The 14,514-nt window shown below is 39.0% G+C and overlaps 1 protein-coding gene across 4 annotated transcripts in view; it reads left to right on the top strand.

Moving 5' to 3' along the window:
• ATP6V1H (ATPase H+ transporting V1 subunit H) overlaps window positions 1–14,514 on the top strand; it is a 140,715-nt gene that overhangs the window by 70,142 nt on the left and 56,059 nt on the right. For all 4 annotated transcript variants that reach the window (XM_023730653.1, XM_023730651.1, XM_004375608.3 and 1 more), the window contains one exon: window positions 5,772–5,964. In XM_023730653.1, the coding sequence (XP_023586421.1) occupies window positions 5,772–5,964 (193 nt within the window). The remainder of the gene's footprint in view (window positions 1–5,771; window positions 5,965–14,514) is intronic.

Raw genomic sequence — 14,514 nt, 5'->3', positions numbered from 1 at the left:
TTTCTTCTATAACCCGGTAGTTTTTGAGCAAGGTATTGTTCAGTTTCCACGTGTTTGATTTTTTTTCCTTGCTTTTTCTGTTACCGATTTCTACTTTTATGGCTTTATGGTCAGAAAAAATGTTTTGCAATATTTTGATTCTTTGGATTTTGTTGAGGCTTGCTTTATGGCCTAATATGTGGTCTATTCTGGAGAATGCTCCATGTGCATGGGAAAAGAAAGTGTACTTGTCTGCTCTTGGGTGGAGTGTTTAGTATATATCTATGAGATCAAGTTGGCTGATTGTAGCATTTAGCTCTTCCGCGTCTTTGTTGAGCTTCTTTCTAGATGTTCTGTCCTTCACCGAAAGTGGTGTGTTGAAGTCTGCTAGTACTGTTGTGGAGCTGTCTGTCTCTCTTTTCAATGTTGTTAGAGTTTCTGTAGTTTGGAGACCTGTCATTGGGTGCATAAATATTTAGTATAGTTTTGTCCTCCTGGTGTATTGACCCTTTAATCATTATATAGTGTCCTTCCTTATCCTTTGTGGTAGATTTTACTTCAAAATCTATTTTGTCAGAGATTAATATTTCCACTCCTGCTCTTTTTTGAGTGTTGTTTGCTTGATGTATTTTTTCCATCCTTTGGGTTTTAGTTTGTGTCTTTAAGTCTAAGGTGTGTCTCTCGTAGGCAGCATATGGACGGATCGTGTTTTTTGTCCAAAATCTGCCACTCTCTGTCTCTATTGGTGTGTTTAGTCCATTTACATTCAGCGTAATTGTAGATAGGTATGAGTTTAGTGCTGTCATTTTGATGTCTTTTGTGTGTGTGTGTGTGTTGTTCACAGTTTCTTTGTTCCACTTAATTTTCTATGCTCAGTTGTTTTTCTTTATGTATTTCTTTTCATCTTTTTCATTGTTGTTGATTTTGTATTTGCTGAGTCTTTATATTTTTCTCATTTTTTATTTTGACTTGTAGGATTGTTAGTTTCCTTTGTGGTTCCCTTAATATTTACACCTAGTTTTTCTGAGTTTATACCAGCCTTTTATTTCTTTATATTGCCTTGACTTCCTCTCCATGTGAAAAATCTGTGTCTACATTTTTTAAGTCCCTCTTTTTTCTTTTAATGTTGTCATCTTTTACGTATTGACATCTGTTTCCCTATTTCAGTGTTTTAGCTTTGATTTATTTTTCGTGACTTCCCTGTCTGGGTTGATATCTGATTGTTCTCTTCCATGTTCTAGTCTTGGGTTGTTATCTGATGTTATTGATTTTCTAACCGGGGGACTCCCTTTAGTATTTCTTGTAGTTTTGGTTTGGTTTTTGCAAATTCCCTAAACTTTTATCTGGAAATGCCCTAATTTCACCATCATATTTGAGAGACAGTTTTGCTGGATATATAATTCTTGGCTGGCAGTTATTTTCCTTCAAGGCTTTCTGTATGTCATCCCATTGCCTTCTTGCCTGCATGGTTTCTGCTGAGTAGTCCAAGCTTATTCTTATTGACTCTCCTTTGTAGATGACTTTTTGTTTATCCCTAGCCACTCTTAAAATTCTCTCTTTGTCTTTGGTTTTGGCAAGTTTGATTGTAAATATGTCTTGGTGACTTTCTTTTGGGATCTACGTTATGTGGGATTCAATGAGCATCTTGCATAGATATCTTCTCATCTTTCATGATATCAGGGAAGTTTTCTGTCAACAAACCTTCAGCAATTTTCTCTGTATTTTCTGTTATTCCCCCACCTCCCGTTCCGGTAGTCCAATCACTCATAGGTTATTTCTCTTGATGGAGTCCCACATTACTCTTAGAGTTTCTTCATTTTTTAAAATCTTTTTATCTGATTTTTCCTCAAATAAGCTGGTGTCAAGTGCTTTATCTTCAGTCTCACTAATTCTGACTTCTACTTCCTGAATTCTGCTCCTGTGACTTTCTATTGAGTTGTCTAATTGTGAAATTTTATTGTTAATCTTCTGGATTCCTAATTACTATCTCTCTATGGATTCTTGCAGCCTATTAAATTTGTCATTATGCTCTTGAATAAGCTTTTTAAGTTCCACTACTGCTTTGTCTGTGTGTTCTTTGGCTTTCTCTGTGTTTGAAGAATTTCTTTCCTAATTTCTTGAATAGTTCTATATATTAATGTTTTGTATTCTGCCTCCGGTAATTCCAACAAATTCTCCAGAAAATTTAGTGTTTCTTTATTTTGGGGGCTTGCTGAAGCCAACATGGTCTGCCTCTTTATGCGATTTGATATTGACTGTTGTCTCCAAGCCATCAATAAGTTATTATAATTTTTTTATTTTGTATTTGCTTACTGTGACTTAGCTTCTTGTTTTGTTTTGTTTTGTTTTGATATGCCCGAATTGGCTGTTCGTGTGTGGTAGTTTGATTATTGGTGCCTTTGAAGCTCTAACGTCTTCTCACCAGGTAGTTAGATCTGTTACTAACTAGGCAGGGGGCTGAAAGCTGCCCGAGTGTCTGAAAGGAAAGCATGTCCCTGTCCCCTAGAGCGAGCAGGTTGGTGAGTTTTGCAGCCGGACTATGAGCACCCAGTGCTGTTGGCTGTAAGGACTGGGGGCACCACTTACTCTTGGACCCCTGTTGCAAGTGGGTAGATGGCGTGGGTGGAGCCACCAGTCCTCAAGCCCCTTATATGGGTAGGTGAGGAGACTGCTTAATGGGCAGAGCAGCGTTAAACTTCACAAACCTGCCACTTCACAGCTGAAACAGTTGAAGTTAGACTTCAGGTATATACCTTTTTGTACTGTGGTAGTGAGGGCTTACCCTGTTGAAATGGGCACACACAAGTCTATGCAGAGTTGAAAGGCATTCAGAGTTTGTGGACCCCTTATGCCTGTGCTTAGGGAAAGGAGCTGTGCCAACCCTGAGATCCTGGCTTAGGGGTGCTACAGTAGCTTATTTTTCCCTGTTTGTTAATTTGTTCCCTCTCCAAGGCCAGGAGAATGGCTTAGGGCGCCTTCAGGGTCCTACTTACAGCCCAGGTGACTCAGCAATCGCTGAAGCTGGCTGGGACCCAGTTCAGAGCAGGGAGGGTGGAGGTAAATGGGCAAAAAGTTTTTCCCAAATGGGGTATATTTTTTTTAATCCCTGCGGTAGGCCACATGCAAGTACTTATCTTTAGCTGCTTGAGTGCTGCATTTCACTGGTTCTGGATAACTGAGACTGTCTGCCACTGGGCCTCTCCTGATGTGGAAAATGCCTCCGGGGCACCATTGCTAGCCTCACCGTGCACAGTTGCTGATCCGGCCTGAAGGTTTCAGGCTCCTGCTGGGTCAGGTCTGGCAACTCCTTACTGCTTCCAAACCGTCTCTCCCTCCCCCCGCGCTCAGTCCGATTCCTCAACTTTGCCTTTGATGTTCAGGTTTCCTAGATAGTCGTATACAGTCAATTCACTTGTTTTTTCGGGTCTTTGTTGTAAGAAGGACCACAGGAAGTGTCTGACTACTTCGCCGTCTCGGCCCTGCCTCCCCAAGGCTGTAATCATTACGGAAGCAGATTATGCATCTTTCTCCTGCAGAGCAGCTGGTGGTTTCAAACTGCTGACCTTTTGGATATCAACTGAATGCTTATCCACTGCTCCACCAGAGCTTCTCCTTTTTAAAATATTGACGTGTCCAGGCATGGACCAGTGATGTGAAATTTGCCTCCAAAAATGGAGGGCACTGAGAGACTGAAGAAAGAGGTGGACGACTCTAGGGTACCAGCAAAGGAGTTTATTAGGGAGACATACACGTGGCAAGTCCTGGGCGGCAGCAGGCCAAAGGCAAATCTCCGTGCTCCACAGTGGGAGGGCAGAGGTTTTATAGCAGTGGCGGACAATAGTGGCTATAAGCCAGGGGCTTACATAAGAATGACTCAGCAAACTGTAGTGAACTAGCGGAACCCATGAGGGTGGTTATGTTTGGCCTCACAAAGCCTGTTTCTCCTTTATGGAGCTAAAAGGAGGCTTTTGCTGGGGTAATTGCCTCCACAAATTCAGCCAGCATTTATGAATATTTATACCCTCAATTTGAAGTATTTTGAAAATTGTAAAATAATATGTAGATAAAAAGTGAGATTAAAAAAAAATCAGAGGAGTACATTATTGGGTGACATTGAGTGATGAGGTGCTCTGTGGATTTTAAGAGCCTCAGTTAGCTTAAAGTGTACAAGCTGGCCATAAGCCAGCTGTTTTGTCTCCCTATTCCCTACATTGGTTTTTTTTTTTTTTTAAACTTAATTAAAAAACAAAACAATACTGAATAGTTATTTGGCCTTGTGAACCTTCGTCTTTCTACTCTTGGATTTGACAGTTATTTCTTTTCATTGAGCTCTCTGCATAAAGTTGGGCTACATGTTATTATTGGGAATATAAAGAAAAATAATGACTCTTCCCTTCAAGAAATTTACAGTCTAGTTGGAAAATATTGTTACAAAGCTATCATTTAGAATTTTATAGCATAATTTAGTGACTTTGACTGTAGCTCTACATTTTGTGATTTGGTTTTTTTTAAAGCAGCAGTCCTATTTAACAAAGTGATATGAGGGATAGCAAAAATCTAATTGGTAATTAATGCCCACTCATTCTTCAGCTCTCAGCTGCTGTCATCTCCTCAGGGAATCCTTCCCTTCACTCTGCTAGATTGTAAGCTCCTTGTCTGTTTTCACCCACCATATATGCCCCGTGCCTTACGCTGTTCTGCCACATAGATTCTTAGCAGTATGTGTGACATTACTGTATTCAGGTTTAGTATGGGTCTGTATGTCCTTGGTGTCTCCTTAGCTTGCTCGTTTTCATGTTCAGGGTTAAGATTCTTGTCCCTAAATGAATCCCTTCCTCATCCTGGTAAACAGGGAGTTTTATTTTGCTTCATTAGGGTATTTTCTTGTGGTTAATATTTGGATATAGAAAAAGTATTTATTTTTTCAGCAGATTCATGCATACTGTGGAAAATTTACTCTTTTCAGCTTCTCTGCATCATTGTGGACCATTGGTCTTTGAAGCCTTTCCATCTGGGTTTTCTTAGCAGTGCACTGTCTCTGAGCTCTCTCAGCTCCTCTGGTCATTTTTTATTAGTCTTATTTGATGATTTCTGGCCATCATTGTCTGAATGTGGACATAACCCAGGGGAATTTCTTTAGCTCTCTTCTGCTATTATATATGTTCTCTCCCTTGGTGGTGCCTCTTTGATTTCTATGTAGCTTTCCCAGTTTCCTTATAGTAAACTAAGAGGTCAATCTAGAAGCTTCTGAGGTCTTCTCTACCCCTGAAACTCAGTGATTGGTTATGTCAAATTTGGGCCTATAATAAGTTTCTTGCAAACTCATCCCTTCTTTTTTGTCTTGAGTTTCCTATATATTGTAAAGCTATAAATGATTCTCTTGGTTGTCCAGACTCAAAATCATGATGTAACATTTGATTTCACCAAGGTTCACATCCTTGTTGCTAAGTCCTGTTGATTTTCGCTTCTTTCATGTCTGTCATGCTTCTCTTACCATTCCCTGTGCCCTACTGCAAGTCTTTGTTATCTTTTCATCACCTCCCTGCACCAAGTGCTGCTGCCTCTGGAGGCCCCGAGACTTTTGGAGAGAGGGTTAAATGGAACTGAGATGGAAAATGGCCTTCTGTGAGCAGGGGATCTGGCTGCTTTTCACTGCTGACAGAAAAGAAACTGTGAATTTAATCAGAGAGACTTTTTCCATTAGTGCGAGAAGATAAGAACAGTTAATCATTTCTTCATTCTTACTGTGCTATCATATTAAACGTGTTTTCTAAATGTGTGTTTCTTTTCAGCATAATGGGAGTTTTGAGTAACAAGTGTGGCTTTCAACTCCAGTATCAAATGATTTTCTCGATATGGCTTCTGGCGTTCAGTCCTCAAATGTGTGAACACTTGAGGCGCTACAATATCATTCCTGTTCTGTCTGATATCCTTCAAGAATCCGTCAAAGAGAAAGTAACAAGAATCATCCTTGCAGCATTTCGTGTAAGTGGTTTGTGTTCTCTTCATTCGTGTACCAGGCGTTTTTACTCTGCAGGATATTTTAGGGTTTTATCCATTACTGGTTGCCATTGAATTGATTCTGACTCATAGTGACCCTATAGGATACAGTAGAACTGCCCGATAGAGTTCCCAAGGAGCAGCCGGAGGATTCTGACCTTTTGGTTAGCAGCTGTAGCTTGCCATAGCTCTTAACCACTGTGCCACCAGGGATCCAGACAGTTGGTTTTAGGGTTTTAACAGGTGAGAAAAAGTTTCTTATTCTCCATGTAGTTATGAAACTATGGCGTCTTGGTGAACACAGTAAAATACCACTGTATTTATGGCATGAGGGCTTGAGATGGGTGGAAAGAAGCCATTTAAATGAATGTGTGAGTTATAGAATGCTTGTAAAGAAATGTAATCATGTAATGTTCTGATAGAAGAAGTCTCTTTTTGCTGCAGTGTATTCCAAGAGACTGTTGTTGAAGGACTTTTTATTGTGTGAGGCCTATATTTTAATATGGAATTGTATTTCGATACAGGATATACTGACTAGCAGTATTTTCTTTTTTTGAGGCAACCATGTTGTTGTTAACATTTCGTCAAGTTGATTCTGACTTATAGCAACCCTGTGTACAACAGAACAAAACACTGCCCAGTCCTCCGGTACCCTCACAATCGTTGCTATGTTTGAGCCCATTGTTGCAGCTACTGTGTCAGTCCATCTTGTTGAGGGTTTTCCTCTTTTTCACTGACCCTCTACTTCACCAAGCATGATGTCCTTCTCCAGGGACTGGTCCTTATAACATGTCCAAAGTTACGTGATACGAAGTCTTCACCAGCCTCACTTCTAAGGAGCATTCTGACTGTACTTCCAAGACAGATTTGTTCTTTCTTCTGGCAGTCCATGGTATATTCAATATTCTTCACCAACACCATAATTCAAAGACATCAATTGATGTCAGATGGATCTTACCTGAAAGCAGAGAATACCGGAAGGATGTTTACTTGTGTTTTATTGACTGTGCAAAGGCATTCACGTGTGTGGATCATAACAAGTTATGGATAACATTGTGAAGAATGGGAATTCCAGAACACTTAATCGTGCTCTTGCAGAACCTGTACATAGTCCAGGAGGTAGTCGTTCGAACAGAACAAGGGGATACTGTATAGTTTAAAGTCAGGAAAGGTGTGCGTCAGGGTTGTATCCTTTCAGCATACTTACTCAGTCTGTATGCTGAGCAAATAATCCAAGAAGCTGGACTATATGAAGAATGCGGCATCAGGATTGGAGGAAGACTCGTTTACAACCTGTGATATGCAGACGAACAACCTTGCTTGCGAAAGCAAAGATGACTTAAGACACTTACTGATGAAGGTCAAAGACTACAGCTTTCATATGGATTACATTTCAACATAAGGAAAACCAAATCCTCAAAACTGGACAAATAAGCAACATCATGATAAATAGAGAAGATGTTTAAGTTGTCAAGGATTTCATTTTACTTGGATCCACAGTCAACACCCATGGAAGCAGCAGTCAAGAAATCAAAGGACAGATTGCACTGGGCAGATCTGCTGCAAAAGGCCTCTTGAAAGTGTTAAAAAGCAAAGATGTCACTTTGAGGCCTGAGGTGTGCCTGATCCAAGCTGTGGTATTTTCAGTTGCCTCATATGCATGCAAAAGCTGGATGATGAATAAGGAAGACTGAAGAAGAGGCAGCTATGAAGATACACAATCATTTTAAACAGTAAAATTACCCCATTAGGATATTAGACTTGGCTTTAGGAGAGACTTCGGAGATGGTCTAAGTCACCTTCCTTCTTTGACAGATGAAGTGAAGGGGACTCCCCATAGAGGGGAGCAGAGCTCAAATCTGGGCCCTAGATCATCTTGCACGAGGCATTCATTGTGCCTCATGGCCTTTCTTATAAAAGTCTGTACAATGTCCTCTAAGAATAATCTCAAAACACAAAAATAGAGTATTGTTAGTTATCTTAAACCAGTGAATTGCTATAATAATTGTCTATTGATAATTTTGTTTGTTTCCTTAGAATTTAGATGGCATCTGGGTCATGGCGTGGTTCATTTAGTGTCTCTGTAAAATGCTGTCCATGGATGATACTGGCTGACAGTGTTCACATGCTGCTTACTCTGTGCCGGGCATCATTTCAAGTGCTTCTTGTTTATTAACTCATTTCATGCTAACCATGGTCCTAAAACATAGTTGTTGTTAGTATTAATTTTGGTTGTCTTCTTGTTTTCACAAAGAGGGATAGTTAGGCAGAGACGTCACATTGCTTGTAGCTGGTAGACATGCATATCCAGATTGTTGACTTTAGAATCTGTGCTTTTAACCATTGTTTGTTCTTACATAAATACACAACAACACATAAAAATAAAAAGTAGTACAGATGTATTGCAAAAATTTAAATAGTGTAGTCGTCACATTTGCCAAATGTAGCCACTAACACTATTCAGACTTTTTTAAGCTCACGTAGAGATAAATACATGAATAGGTATGTAATTTTGTTTTGTGTTTAAAAATAACAGTGATATTCTTACCTAACAATATATAGATTTTTTTTCATTTCTGCATATGTAGATCTTCCATATTTTTTCTAGTGAGTACATTCCACTATGTTGATGTAAAGTGCTTTACTTAAGTAGTGTCCTGTTGATGGGCATGTGGGATGTTTCCAGTTTCATTTACATATATGTTTGCCTACTTTGAATATTTCTGTTATAGTTCTAGAGATGGAATTGCTGAGACAAAGGATATGCTCTTTTACAGTTTTGATACCATTTACCAGTTGCCACTGAGTCGACTGACTCATGGTGACCCCATGTGTGACAGAGTGGAACTGTGCTCTATAGGGTTTTCAATGGCTGATTTTTTTGGGAAGTAGATTGCCAGACCTTTCTTCTGAGGTGCCTCTGGCTGGACTTGAACCTCCAACCTTTGGGTTCGCAGCCGAGTTCATCAACCATTTACACTACCTAGGGATGCTACCGTTTTGATAGATAATGCCAAATCACATCCAAAAATATGCAAATTTACATGCCCATCAACTGTACATTGAGAGTGCATGTTTTTCCATTGTCTCATTAACATTTAATATTGTCTTTTAATTTTTACAAAAAATAGATGAAAAATGAAATCATTTTTTAAATTTGTATACTTTTTTATTTTGGTAAAAAATATGTAACAAAACATTTGCCATTTTAGCCATTTTTATGTGTACAGTTATGTTCACCTTGTGTAACTATCACCACTGTTTACATTTGTATTCTTGTAATAGAATGAGGCTGAGCATCTTTTAATATCTTTATCAGCTGTTTACATTTCTCCTATAAGTTGCTTATTCATAACATTTGTCACCTTTTAAATTTTAAAATTTCAATCACCTCATAATGCATGTGAAAGCTGGACAGTGAATAAAGAAGACCGAAGAAGAATTGATGCCTTTGAATTTTGGTGTTGGGGAAGAATATTGAATATACCATGGACTGCCAAAAGAACCAACAAGTCTGTCTTGGAAGAAGTACAACCAGAATGCTTCTTAGAAGCGAGGATGGCGAGACTACGTCTCACGTACTTTGGACATGTTATCAGGAGGGATCAGTCCCTGGAGAAGGACATCATGCTTGGTAAAGTGGAGGGTCAGCAAAAAACAGGAAGACCCTCAACAAGATGGATTGACATGGTGGCTGCAACAGTGGGCTCAAGCATAACTAAGATTGTGAGGATGGCGCAGGACTGGGCAGTGTTTCTTTCTGTTTTACATAGGGTTGTTATGAGTCAGAACCAACTCGTCGGCACCTAACAACAACAACAGCAAGAGTTGAGTGAGTGATTTAAGGCATTGAGAAAGGTTATTAGTGTAAATTCTGTTGAAGAGTGAAGTGTAAGTGTGAACTGCTAGATATGAAAAATGCCAACCACTTCTGGGCCAAGAGTTGCTCTGTGCAGTAGATTTGCTCTTGTTTTTTTCTTATTCATAAAAGGTAACATTCTTTTCTATATAAAAATTTTTCTATAGCCCTTAAGAGGCTTACTCTTAAGAGATAGGTAAATGTAGTAGTTCCTTACTCTTCTCCCTCCCCACATCGGCTCTGCCATTAGTTTTTGTAACAAACTCTGTCTATATGACTTGCCAAGGTAAATTTCAGTCTAATTCAGATAAAGTAATAATGAGTTCTTAAATCAGAGTAGGTTGTATTAATACTGAGGTATTTTAGTAGCTAAACTAGAGGTATTCTTTTTCTTCTACTTAAGTGCCTCATTATCCATATTCTTATTGAGTAAGGATGAAAAGTTCCAGAATAGAGTCTTCTGCTGTCTCCTTTTATTGCTAGAGGTTAATTTAATTCAAGAAAGAAGTTTTGAGTCCCTTTTATGTGCCAGGCACTGGTGATCATTTGGGAACACAGATAAACAAGGTCCAGCTTGACATGGAAAGTCTTAGAGTTCAGTGGAGAAGACAGAATATATAAATAAATAACTCCAGTGAATGCAGGATGAGTGATTACGAGAGTAAAAGTAGTTTATAAGATGTGGAAGTGTGGAGGACACAAATGGGGGGTTCAGGAAAAGCTTCAGAGAGTAGAGTTCTCAAAGAGGTTTTGAAGAACGAATAGCATTTTTTTAGAATTACGAAGGTGGACAGAGGTTGATCATGTTAACAAGTGAAGTAAAGAAAGGACTTTCTGGAGTTGCCAGTAATTTGTTGTGGAAGTTTGATTACCACTTGCTCCCTTCCCCCAAAGTCCTGACCGCTAAGGGAGTAAATGGAGCACGTATGCCTGGCTCTTGAAAATGCAGTCTTGGTATTTGTGGCTGTTTGCTTTCTGCAGGCACAGACTTGCTCTGTAAAACCCAGCTTTTGCTTTGCTGGTCTTTGTTACCATTCTGGGTATTGAGCTAGTGGAGTGAACACTAACCCTTCAGCCAGCCAGTCTGTTGACTCACCCTGACTTGTAGTCACACTAAGGCACAGTACCTTGCACATACACCACTTTATCAGATCTGACTTTTACTGCTTCATTGTGTACTGTACCTAATCTAAGGGAAAGTAGAATGAGAGCTGATTCCTCTATTAAATTTTGTTAACTGTGGCCCAATCTATATTATATCTTTTCAACTTGATGTATTTATTCCCTGAAGGCTTAGAGCTCCTCCTTCTGTTCCATTTGTCTTTGTTTTGGGCTTCTTCCTTGCCTTTCCTCCTTTCTGTTGTCACAAGAGCCTTTATTTTACTTAGCTTTTCCAAATTAAGTACTACTGATGCTTTTAAAATGGAAATAGTTTGATCTCTTTCTGTTTATAAAAATAATACGGTCTATGGTCAGAAATAAAATCCTATAGGAAAATATTAAGAAAAAAGTATAAATCGTCTAGTCTCACTTGCAGATACGAGCCTCTGTTGACATTTTAATACCTGCAGTTGATAATCTCTGTTCCCTTCCTACATGAGGGACCAGCTCCAGAAGAATTGTGTTGGGCACTGAAAAGCTGAAGAGGAGAGCCTCTGAATTCTTGAGTCTTCATGGTTTGGGCAAGTCCTGCTTTCATTGAGTATGGCACTAATGCACAGGGTGCGTGCACTCAGGTTGGCAGTGTGCATGTCTGCCCAGCATGTGACCTGGGGTCTAGTGAACTGGTTTCCTGCACTGGCCCCTGTGCCCCTGGCAAGTCATTTAGCTTCCTCATGAGTCAATGGTTTTTATGTGTCAATGAGTGACATTGTCTGTCCTTGTCTGTCACTGGACTCTACTGATGCTCACATAATAACCCCTTTGAAAAATAAAGATGTGCTAAATGAACACATAGCACATAGAGGGTCCTTTGTAAATATTTGTGACTACAGGTAGTCCTCGACTTATGACGGGGTTCTGTTCCAAAGACTCTGTCATAAGTCAGTTCTGACGTAAGTCGAGTACCTCATTTTCTTTAGTTTTCATTATTATTGCCTTTTTTTTTTTTTTAAATCAGTGTCTTTATAGATCCAATCTTTCTTTGTCTTTGGAGGTTGGAAACATTACATATAAACTTACAGATATATTTTAATGCATACATACATACATTAAAAAAATACACAAATCATAAAAATTTACTCCAACAATGAAGAAGAGTTGGACAACATTAGCATTTTGTCAGTTGCAGTAATAACTCCACTTGTGGAAGATTCTGGATCATCTGGATTATCCCTGGGAATGGGGATGGCGTTTCTAATCAGAGAATTAGTGAGAGTTGTCTGTCTGGTCCTTTTTTTTCCTTCACATATTTTGCAGTACCATGTCACTGCTTCCCGAATCTGCCTGTTGACTTTAGCAAAGCAATCAGCATTTTCAAGCAACTGAAGCCCCTGATTTAGTTTAGAAAAAACTCCAGCGAATCCTTTCACTGTAAATTTATTTGACTTCACTCTTTCTTCTTCCTCATTATTTCTTTCTTCTTCAGCATTTCTTTCCTCTTCAAAATCCATATGTCCTAATCTGTCAGTTCCTCTTCTTCTGTTCCACTCTGGCAATATCAAATTCTGAATTCAACGTTCTTGCCATATGGATGATTTTGCCGCTGACCTCTTCCATCATATTATTTTGATCAAATGCTTAGAGCATGTTCACATCTCTCAGCAATTATTTCCATATCCCCTGAATGTGTTTTCCCATAACTTCCTCCCAGGAAGATGCAATGTTCCAGATACACTGATGGTCCTATGTGCGGTTTGTTGTAACTTGAATATGTTATACATCGGGGACTACCTGTATATGAAGGACCAAACAAAAATACGGAAAGACAAAGTAGAAAACCCTTCCATAGGAGTGTTGTTGTCGAGTAGGCCCTAGACTTATGGTGAATCCAAACACAATGGAACAAAACACTGCCTGGTCCTGTGCCATCCCCACAATCAGTTATGGATCTATCCCTTGTGATTCATAAGGTTTTCATTGGCTAATTTTCAGAAATAGATTTCCAGGTCTGTCTTAGTCATCTAGTACTGCTCTATCAGGAATACCACAAGTGGATGGCAAAGAGAAATTTATTCTCTCACAGTTCAGTAGACTACAAGTCCAAATTCAGGGCATCAGCTCCAAGGGAAGGCTTCAAGTCCAAATTGAGGGCATCAACTCCAGGGGAAGGCTTTCTCTCTGTCGGCGCTGGAGGAAGGTCCTTGTCGTCATCAGTCTTCCCCTGAACTAGGAGCTTGTCTGCATAGGAACCTCAGGTCCAAAGGATGCACTCTGCTCCTGGCACTCCTTTCTTGGTGGTATGAGGTTCCCATGTGTCTCTGCTCGCTTCTTTCTTTTATATCTCAAAAGAGATTGGATTAAGACACTATCTAATCTTGTAGATGTCATCAGTATAACCTCATCATCGTGATAGAGTTTACAACATACAAGAAAATCACATCAGATTACACAATCATCTACAATACTGGGAATCATGACCTAGTCAAGTTGACAGATGTTTTTTGGGGGCACAATTCAATCCATGACAAGGCCTTTCGTCTTAGTCCATCTTAGTCAGGAAGCTCTGCTGAAAGCTGTTCAGCATCACAGCAACATGCAGGCTTCTCCTGACAGATGGGTGGTGGCTGTACTTGAGGTACATTGCCTGGGAATCGAACCCAGATTTTTCACATGGAAGGCAAGAATTCTACCACTGAACCACCACTGCCCCCATTCTGTAGAAATACGATAGTGGTCTTGAATTTACTTACATTTTTATTGGTTTCTGTTTTGACTGAGTTAATTTCATTTTTACCTTTTGACTGCTTTGTTTGGTTTCTCACATTTAAAACTGTGATAGTTTTTTGTGACAGAGTATCTATTTGCTTGGAGGTATTGGTACATTGAGAATGAACTTACCTCAAAGTCTTCTATATTTAGTTTTCATGGTTGTGTTAAGATAACTAATACATTAAAAGCTTATTAAAATAATCCACTTCACAGAACATCTCACAGAATGCAAGACTAGAGGGAACGGCCCTACTTTCTGTTTGTGTATGGATTTTTTCTAAATTGGAAGCTGTTTGTAAACCTGGTATTGAAGGCTCTTTCCAGAAAATAAGATGTATTTTGTAATCTCTAAACTGTTATGAGAAATATTCACCCTTGACTCAATGTCTTTGCAGTTAGTATCCTAGAAAGATATTTCAAATCATTGTGTTTTTCTTTTTACAACTTTTAGTGAATAGAAACATCAACAGTGTCCTGAATAATTAACTTGGAAATGAATGGTGGTATTTTTCAGTTTATACCTACCTAGTATGTTAGTTATATTTTTTAAACTAAAATACCTGTTTTTCAAAATGTTGAACATAATAAAAAACTATAAAATTATTTCTTCTTTTTTTTTTTTGTATTTTATTGCACTTCAGGTGAAGGCTTACAGAACAGATAGTTTCTCATGAAACAGTAGTACACGTGTTGTTTTATGACATTGGTTAACAACCCCACAACATATTAACCCTCTAAATTCTCAACCTTTTTTTTTTGGTGAAAATACACATAGCCAAAGATACACTGTTTCAAAAATTTCTACA

This window comes from Trichechus manatus, unplaced genomic scaffold, assembly GCF_000243295.1.
Source record: "Trichechus manatus latirostris isolate Lorelei unplaced genomic scaffold, TriManLat1.0 scaffold00038, whole genome shotgun sequence".
In the NCBI taxonomy this organism is placed as follows: Eukaryota; Metazoa; Chordata; class Mammalia; order Sirenia; family Trichechidae; genus Trichechus; species Trichechus manatus.
Note: the sequence above shows the minus strand (reverse complement) of the source record. Positions and strands in the feature narration are given on the sequence as shown.